Genomic DNA, 10,316 nt, shown 5'->3' with positions numbered 1-10,316 from the left:
CTGATTTTTACTAAAAAGCCCCTCTAGCCCCCCACTTTCACATTAAATACCTTTATTGATAATTTTTTTTTAAATAACCCAATTTTTTTAAAAATTTTCACAATTTTATACTATGTATTTTTTTTATCAATAATAGACCCAGTTACATTTCGTTCTGGCCCCATTTTTACATTAAATACCTTTATTGATAAATTTTTTTCTGAAAATAACCCAATTTTTTTAAATTTTCACAATTTTATACTACATATTTTTTTAGTTAGATTTCGTTCAGTACACCCACCGACACAAACACCAACTTTATCTATCACTTTTACCTTTCAGATAAAACGTAGAAATCCACATGTTCTCCCAAAATCCCGACAGCCTATGTTGGTCAAAGGTTCTTTAGGCGGAACAACCCACATGCCTTCACAGTTGTGTTAACTGTTACCAAATGGATCTTGATTTGCAGACGTGTCCCCGTTTGTTACAAACCATCACTTCCCATCTCTTGAACAAACAAGGGAAATCGTTACACCTCTTGTTTCTTAAAAGAGGTGTCTTCCCTTCCTCAATTACTTTGGCTAACCGTCTCCTTCAGATGTACGTTCGGTGTGACTATTTGGATGATGCTCGGAAAGTGTTCGATGAAATGCCACAAAGAAATTGCTTCACCTGGAACTCCATGATCGAAGGCTATGTCAAATCACGAAATAACCAAGAGTCTTTACATTTGTTTTATGCAATGCCCCACAAAAATACTTTCTCTTGGAACATGGTTATTTCGGGGTCTGTTAAGGCAGGTAATTTGAATCTCGCAAGAAAGTTGTTCGATGAAATGCCAGTGAAAAATGAGGTAGCTTTGAATTCAATGATTCATGGGTATGCTAAAAACGGGCAATCTGCTGAAGCAATTAGTCTGTTTAGAGATTTGAAATCAAGTTGTGATGTGGATATATATGTTTTGGCTACAGTTATTGGTGCTTGTACTGATTTATTGGCTCTTAGATTGGGAAAGATAATCCATGGCTTTATAGTTGTTAATGGAGTGGAGATCGATCCAGTTTTAGGAAGTTCAATTGTGAACATGTATGGAAAATGTGGTGATCTTGATACTGCAAGCTTAATGCTGCACAATCTACCATACCCTGATGATTTTTCTCTCTCATCTTTAATCTCTGCTTACTCCAATACCAATAAACTTACCGAAGCCAAAAGAATATTTTCTATGAAGAAAGACAAACCCCCTTGTGTTACTTTATGGAACTCTTTGATTTCAGGATACATTTCCAATAACTTGGCAACAGAAGCACGTGTACTCTTTGGTGAAATGAGGAGAAATGGAACAAAAGAAGACGCCTCCACTATCGCTAGTGTTTTAAGTGCCTCATGTGATATTATGTATGCAACACAAGTTCATGCTCATGTTTGTAAATTTGGAGTAATTCATGATCTTATAGTCGCATCTGTTCTTGTTGACACTTACGCAAAATGTGGAAGGTCTAATAGTGCTTGTAACTTATTTAATGAGATAAATATAAATGCATACGACACAGTGTTGTTGAATTCGATGATTTCTATTTATTGTTCTTGTGGAAGAATCGAAGATGCTAAACGAGTTTTTCATAGTATAAAGTCTAAAACTTTGATATCTTGGAACTCAATGATATCGGGGTTAACTCAAAATGGTTACCCAATTGAAGCACTTAAATATTTTCGGGAATTAAATACAAAAGGTTTTAGAATTGACAAATTTAGCCTTGCGAGTGTGATTAGCACATGTGGGACCATTTCATTTCTTGAACTTGGCCAACAATTATTTTCGCTAGCTATCGTTATTGGACTTGATAATGATAAAATCGTGTCTACTTCACTTGTGGATTTTTATTGCAAATGTGGAGATGTTGATAATGGTAGAAAACTATTCGACGAAATGGTGGAAAAAGAATCATGTGATGAAGCTTCATGGAATTCAATGTTGATGGGTTATGCTACAAATGGTTATGGAATTGAAGCATTGGATTTGTTTAATGATATGAGAAAAGCAACGGGGATTTTGCCTACAGATATTACATTCACTGCAGTCTTATCCGCATGTGATCATTGTGGATTATATGAGGAGGGTTTGAAATGGTTTTATGCAATGAAAAACGAGTATTGTATTGATCCGGGAGTTGAACATTATTCATGCATGATAGATCTTTTAGCACGTGTTGGGCGTCTTGAGGAAGCCATGAATTTGGTAGTGTCAATGCCTGAATTTGAGGATGATGTAAGCATGTGGTCAGCGATATTAAGAGGATGTGTAGCTCATGGAAATAGAATTCTAGGGAAGAAAATTGCAGAGAAAATGATTGAGATGGATCCGAAGAATCCAGATGCATATGTACAGCTTGCAAGCATTTTTGCCGGTTGTGGGGAATGGGTCGGATCCGCACAACTTAGAAACTTAATGACAGCTCAGAGAATACAGAAACTACCCGGTACAAGTTGGGTATAGCTGTTGTTTGTTAGATTGTAAAATAATTCGAAAAATAAAACATAAAGTTGGAAGTGATCTGATTTGGGTAGTTAAACAACCATTTTAGAATAATTTTACTTGTTATAAAATTAATTAGAACATGTATACATAGAAAATTTAGAAGTTAATTAAACTTTAGACTGAAGTTCTTGACACTTTGCCAAATAACAAACCACGGGTTTATAGTTTATTTTATTTAATGCAATAATTTTTATGTTATGTGTTGGGTAAAGCATTGTATGTCAAGTTGTTCTTGATTCGTAGTTTGTTTTATTTGATTGAAAATATGATTACGAAATTGTAAGGATAACATCGTATTATGTTTATATTTTAAAATAAATCAAATTAAAGCCAAACAAAATCAAAATAACTAACGGAAACATATTATTACTGATTTTGATAAAAGAAAATTTTATATTAATTTTTTTTGGTAAATAATTCATATATTAAATAAAGAAGAAAATTTTATATAAACCTAGAGCAACAAGCTGTGCTGCAATATCTCTTTTTGGATGACAAAGTTTGTTTTGCTGGGGAAAATCAGAACCTGCATTTGGGAAAGCTAATGGAGAGAGAACATGAAAATGGTATGATCGAGCTCAATATACAACAAACAATTCTTACAATTTATATTTGCTCTAACCAATGAAGAAAGTAACAAGTACGCTTTTGACTTTTAGCTTTCTCTTTAATGGGTTTTACCAACAAACTAAAGAATGTACGGTTATGGCATCTTGATTTGCCTTTAAAGCTTAGGGGTGGTAACATCCAACCCACCGAAAAAGCGTTGTCACCTCTGCGCTACGTCAGCTTCACCACCAACTCACTAAACATTGGAAATGGTTACCACTTCACAATTTTTTTTTAACATTATATTAAATAAAAACATAATTTATAACATAAATTAATTTTTTGAAAACATAACAAAATAAAACTACATTTCATTAATTCAAAACATATAAATTTAAAACTTAAATTACTAAAATTAAACATTACATTGTCTAAATAAAATAAAAATTAAAAAACATAGAAAAATTCTACTCGTCGTCATTGTCGTCACCGGCATCATCCGCCTCGTCGTCACCGTCCTCATCATCCTCGTCTTCACTGTCATTTTGCCTTTGAATTTGTCTTTCCCATATGTATTCGGTCAAATCATGTCGTAGATTGTGATGTGTTTCACGGTTTGTATTTCCAAAACCCTTGAGAAGTATGTCGGGCTGCCAACTTGTATTACTGCAGGTTGATTAAGTATATCGTTCGTGGTATATGAACAAATAGCCCTACCCTCTTCTTCTATTATCGTGTTATGTAAAATAACACAAGCAGTCAACACCGTCGTCAGTTTTTCCTTGTCCCATGTTCGTGCCGGATGTTTGATTATGTGTCACTTTTGTTTGAGGACTCCAAACGCCCGTTCTACATCCTTCCTTGCAGATTCTTGTGCTAACTTGAACAATTTTTGTTTATCGTCGGCCGTAAATGTGTATGACTTGACAAATGTAGCGTATTCTGGATATATCCCATCACCTAGGTAGCACCCATACTTATATTCATTTCCATTGACAACGTATGACATATCTGGTGCTTTACCCTGTAAAATATCGTTAAATATCGGAGATGCTTGGATCACATTCAGGTCATTGTTTGACCCCGCCATACCAAGGAATGCATGCCAAAACCATAGGTAATGTGAAACAACCGCCTCCAATATAACAGTCGGCACCCCATGATCACCTCGCGTGAACTAACCATGCCACACGTTGGGACAATTTGCCCACTCCCAATGTGTACAATCAATGCTACCAAGCATCCCTGGAAAACTATGTTTAGCTTGATGTGCGGCATACAACTGTTCGACATCGCTTTTAGTCGGATGTCGCAAGTATATGTCACGGTAAAGCTCTATAACATACTCACAAAATAGATATGTACACTCTCGACCCGTCCTTTCATACATTTTCAAATATTCATCTAATACTTCTGCGGCGATGCCGTATGCCAATTGTCTAAGAGCGGTCGTATATTTTTGTATTGTAGTAAAATCGCTTTTACCTCTAGCATCTCATCCTAATTGGAAAAACTCATAATTACGTGCCAAATCTTTAGCTATACGTAAAAATAAATTTCTATTAATACGAAAACGTTCTTCGAATTTCGATAGATCATATAAACTATCAACGGCAAAATAATCACGTACCAAAAGTTTATGTGCCGCCTCTCGATCCCGGTTGATCCATTTTCTATGCTTCTTCTCGATGTTTGAACGTTCGCCCCTCTCACTGTAACACCCGGTTTTGAAAGTACTCGGTTGTGGCTTCGGAGGACAAGGGTCTAGGCGTAATGTGACGATTTGGTATTTTATGCGTCTCGGGTCTTATTTCGAAGGTTTTAGGCTTGGAGGTGTAGCTGGGAGCGTAAGGCTTCCCTCCACCTTTTCGTGGATACAAAGTTCATCGGAAACGGACTTAGAATGAAGAAGTTATATCACTTTAATGTTATTGACATTATTGGTCCCTAATGGAGAAAGATGGCAAGAAGGTACCATGCATGCAAGGTGATAGGCGCGAAAGTACGCCCAGCGTAAGCTGGGGTACGCCCAACATAGAGGAGTAAAATGGACGCGGGTGGTTTGTGAGTACGTCGGGCGTACATAGAGGTACGCAAGGCGTACTCCATTCAGACTTAAACCCTAAATTTTAGGGTGTGCCACTATAAAAGGAATAATATGCCTCAATGGTCAGCCTCCATTTCACCCTTAGACAGCCACCACGAAACCCTACTCCTTCTTTGAGTGTTCTTGGAGCTTAGGAGGCCATTAGAGAGCATTTTGGTGTTGTGAAGCCATTTTCCAAGCAAGTGAAGAGCAAAGCAAGGTGGTGGTTCAAAGGAGAAGCTGTAGATCCGAGATTGTTGCTTCATTTGAGATCATCTTGAGGTATAAAGCCTTGAACTTTCCTCAAGTATGCTTAGATCTAGTGTAGTGATGTTTTGGACCTTTTTGGTCCCAAGAATGGAGCTTTATGGTTCAAATCTGATTCCTAGGCTTAGAGTTGCCACTCTCGGTGCCAAATGAGTCCCTAAGGCAGAAAGATGCCATCTTGAATGTCTTAATGGTTTCATGCATGAGTTAAGATCACTTTCATGGAAATAGAATACCATTTTTGGAGTTTGGGATTAGTTGGGTCATGTAAAGTCACCAAGTCAATGACTTTATGTATTAAGATGTTGAAGAGGACTTGGATCTGTGATTATAGCCTTTAGAATAGAGTATTAAGTGCTTAAAGGGAAAAGTGACTTAACAGAGACGTACGCTGGGAATAAATGCATGTACGCGCAACGTACTAGCCATGCAACCTGTACGCCTAGTGTACAGAGGAGTACCCCCCGCGTACTCAACAGAAGTGGGCTTTGCGTGCTTTGGGCCTCAGATTGGGCCATACATTGGACTTTAGTTCTTTGGGCCTTCGTGAGCCATCAGAAGTCAAATAATTTGGGCCAAGAATATGTTTGGGCTTAGGGTAAGGCCCATTAGAGGGATTGTGCTCAATTTATAAAATTGGGCCATTAGTGGGCCACTAGTGGGCTTGGAAAGTCTACCTAGTATTGGGCCTTTCATATTATGGTTTTGGGCCTTAGTTTTGGACCAATTTAGATAAGGGGTAAAATGGTCATTTTACCCTAAGGAGGATTGTTGGTTTGGACTAATTATTATTTTGGTAATGGTAGCTTGGGGGTCGAGAGATCAGCAGTTCGGGGATCTGCCAGCTAGCAGCGAGAGGTTTATTCGTAGGATTCTACAGTCAGCTTGTGAGGTGAGTTTTCTCCTGTAGGAACGGGTCTAAGGCACCAATGCCAGCCCGTTTATGTATGTTAGTGTATATCAGATTTAGATCTGATGTCGGGGTTAGCCCGATGTAGTTTATATGCTTTCGGATTACGGTCTGATGTCGGGCGAGGGCCCGTATCTCATCACTAGTTGTCTTTGTGATACTTGTAAGTGCCTGGTATGGAGGTGAGTGTGGGCGGGGGCCCGTATCTCATCACTAGTTGAGTATGGACGGGGTTCCATATCTCATTATTAGCATAGTAGGGGCGGGGCCTTGAGAGTAGCAGTTATAGTGTTGTGTTTGTCTGTTATGTACTGGCCTGATTACGATTATATGTTTGTATGTGTATAGCGGGCGGGGCCTAGAGACAGGTGGGACCTGGTAGAAACAGATATGTATACCGAGCGGGGCTCGATGTCGGGCGGGGCCCGAGGTAGCGGGCTAGGCCCAATGTATGTGGTTATGCGATTATGTGTATGGTATGTGGTAGTTTGGGGAGACTCACTAAGCTTCATGCTTACGGTTTTTAGTTTTGGTTTCAGGTACTTCTAGTAGCAGAGGGAAGAGCTCGGGATGACTGCATTGCACACACCATGATGATTTATCCTAGGATGATTACTCTAATGTTTTGATATGATACTCTAATGACCTTTTGAAATACTTGATTTATATTTTGATGAAATGATTGATAACTATGGTTTATTAAATGGTTAAAAACGAAATTTTTGGTCTAGAATTTTGGGATGTTTCAAGTTGGTATCAGAGCCTTGGTTTGAGGGATTCGGGTACACTCTTGGGTGTGTCTGAACTCAAACTGAGGACTTGGTATAAAATTTTTCAAAAGAAAATCATTTTTATAAAAAGAACTTTGAGAAAAAGAAAAGAATTTGGAAAAGAGAAAAAGAACTTTGAAAAAGAGAAAAAGGTGTGGTGCATGCAATCAGCCGAGCTCAAGTAAGTACTCCCAAATTACCCATACAAGTTTATGTTATGAGAACTGCATGCTAGAGTAGGACTAAGGATATAGGAAGGATGCCTTATGTTCCTGTTATATGTGTATGAGCTTTATGAACTGCATGCAAGTACATATATGTGTATGAGCTTTATGAACTGCATGCTAGTACAGATTAGTCAGTGATATGATGGCCTGATTAGGATATGCTTGATTATGTTTACTCAATGCTCGAATGCTGCTTGCTTTGTGCTTTTAGGAGTTCTAGTTATCTTTAACTAACTAGTAAACAAATATGTTAAGTTACATATTACGAGGACTAAATAATTTCAGAAGGTTAGGTCTAGCTCTATTTCGCAGCTCTTGTCTGAGTCCAACCGTTGTAGGGTAGGACCTCTCATTCGAAGAATTATCTAATCTTAGTGATATGTAATGGTATTCGCGAGCTAGTTAGTGGGAGATAGCAGGGACTTCTTATGCAGCTGATGGCGGAGAGTGGGTTGGTGATTACCCTAGGGCAAGCCTAGGATGAGATTAGCATGAGATCAGCAGTAGTAGTAGAAGGGACTTGGTGGAGTCAAGGCAGTTCTTGAGGAAAGTACAAATAGATGTCGAAGGTAGTATGGGCCTGTACTACTGAAAGCAGAGGATCCGTACTCGAATCAAGGAAGGCTGAGATGAAACCGGGAAACTTGTAGTGTGTGTGTGATCCCTCGATAGTGATGAGTATTCTGACGGTTGTTATGATATGTTGCAGCATGGTGACGTTACGTGGCATACCAGTGGGCAGTTCAGGTGCCGGTGAGGGATTAGGCTTGGGCTCTGGAGCCAGGCAGCTGGATGAGCAGATAAGAGAGTTTATTTCAGCTGAGATTACGCACAGTATTTTAGACCAAACTCATGTGATCTTTTGTACGGTGAAAGAGGGCATTATGGAGATTTTGGACGAGAGATTGGGTGCGATCCGCACCGAGATGGCGGCCATGACGGGGGCGCGTACATTGACGTTCAGGGAGTTCAGAGCCCGTGGAGCTCCAGACTATCATGTGACTAAGGACCCCATTGCTAGCAGCCGGTGGTTGGCAGATGTCGCCAACACCTTCCGTTCTAGCCGGTGTCTCGAGGGGGACAAGGTCCGACTCGCCTCCTGTCTTATGAAGGACAAAGCGCATGATTGGTGGGAGGAGGTTGGACATGCTATTGGAGATGATGTCGCGTTGGACGCGATGACATGGAGTGACTTCTCGGCCAGGTTCAAGGCCGAGTTTGCACCAGTCATTGAGGTGCAACAGTTAGCACGGAAGTTCCAGGACCTATAGCAGACTACAGAGACAGTGGCAGATATCACCGCCAATTTTAGAGAGAGAGAGCCCTTCTTGTTCCACAGTATGTGGCGGACGAGGAGATGAAGAAGGCTCGGTACCACGAGATGCTGAGGAGCCACATTAGACAGTTTGTGAGCCGATCCAGCTGCAAAATGCTGGAGGATATGATTGCTCGAGCCAGGGAGAGGTAGATTGACTTTGATGCAGATAGGAAGAGGAAACCATACGAGGTGCATACATCTGCGGGATCGGGAAAGAGGCCCAAGACATCATATTCTAGATCGATAGGTCATCAGGACTGTAGCCGTTGTGGAAAGTGCGGCAGGACACCCGAGGTGCGTGTAGGAGTGGTGGTGGTGGTGATTCTGGTTGCTTCAAGTGTGGTCGGATCGGTCATTTTAGTAGGGATTTTACCGCTACCACCACACAGGGATCAGACCTGATCTGCTTCCATTGCAGTCAGCGGGGCCACAAGAAAGCCCAATGTCCGAGTTTGGCCGCAGCGGGACAAGTGATAACACCTGCCCCTACGACATTGAGGATCACAAACGGCCATCAGAGCCAAGCAGAGGCGCCTACGGCGAGGAGCAGGGATTTCCATTTGATTATAGAGGAGACACGAGCAGCTTCCAATGTTTCAGGTGTGTATCTTTTTCTTTCCTATCATTTTTTATCTATGATTTTATTACTATTGTCTCGCATCCATATGAGTAGTTATATCTTGGGATTATACTTCCTGCTTATGTTCGGATTATATGTCATCTGCATACCATGTGCCGTAGGGTAGTAGTGTGGGGACGCCTCCGTATAAAGTGGATTCTCAGGATGCGGTAGCTGTAACAAGTGTGATTGGAACTCGGGAAGTATTCCGACAGTCTTCGAGGGTCTTACTGCTTTAGTGTTGGTTAGTTTTGGGAACACTAACAATGGTAAGCGTTGGTTGTCAGCATGATTGATCACTGGATGATACGAAGGAATGGGGATCTTTCCAGTCGGGTGTGTTGTAAGATGTTAGTTGAACCAAAGTGGGGGAGAGTTCTCCAAGGGTTCAAGAACAGAAGGACGTGTGGATTTATGATGAGTTCGCATTCTCGTCAAGAAGGGAGGCAGCCCATGGGCTGATCTGGATTGAAGGGTATGTGAGTTGGGAGTTTGGGAAACTTCCCAACGTAGGATTCGTGTCTTTTGATTTTCGATAATTGGTTTTGGGAATCAGGTTGAAGAGAGTTCCGTCAGAACGCGAATTCAGCCAGGATGTTAGGTTGTGTGTATAATCGACGTGGAAAGTGTTGTAAGACTGCGTGATAGCTGTAGCATTCACTAGCAGCCAAACAGTATAGGAAATGTTGTAAGACTGCGGGATAGCCACCACATTCATTAGCGGCTAGGTAGCAGAGTGTGGGCGGGGGCCCATATCTCCTAGTTAGCGGAGTGTGAGCGGCGGCCCGTATCTCCTAGATAGCGGAGTGTGGGTGGGGGCACGTATCTCCTAGTCAGTGGAGTGTGGGCAAGGCCCGTATCTCCTAGTTAGCGTGATCAGAATCACGAAAGGATAGGTAGATAGGATTTTAGGTGAAGTGATACCTGCGTAGCCCGAGACAGGTGAGCTCCCCACATATGTTGGATTAGCTTTCCAGGTAAAGACGATGGTGTATACTTGGCGTACTAGGAAAGGATGACCGCAGAGATTCAACCTGGTATGATGGGCG

At 40.9% G+C, this 10,316-nt stretch overlaps 1 protein-coding gene across 1 annotated transcript; it reads left to right on the top strand.

Moving 5' to 3' along the window:
- The first annotated feature begins 309 nt into the window (after positions 1 to 309).
- Positions 310 to 2,603, top strand: LOC145156711 (Pentatricopeptide repeat (PPR) superfamily protein). Its single transcript, XM_079075990.1, has one exon. It carries the CDS (start codon positions 434 to 436, stop codon positions 2,477 to 2,479), a length of 2,046 nt encoding a protein of 681 aa, XP_078932116.1. The 5' UTR covers positions 310 to 433; the 3' UTR covers positions 2,480 to 2,603.
- The last annotated feature ends 7,713 nt before the right edge of the window (positions 2,604 to 10,316 follow it).

Source organism: Lactuca virosa, chromosome 2 (assembly GCF_052849685.1).
Source record: "Lactuca virosa cultivar CGN04683 chromosome 2, Lactuca_virosa_CGN04683_v6, whole genome shotgun sequence".
Classification (NCBI taxonomy): Eukaryota; Viridiplantae; Streptophyta; class Magnoliopsida; order Asterales; family Asteraceae; genus Lactuca; species Lactuca virosa.
The sequence above is the reverse complement of the archived record's forward strand: the minus strand, read 5'-3'. Positions and strand labels throughout refer to the sequence as shown.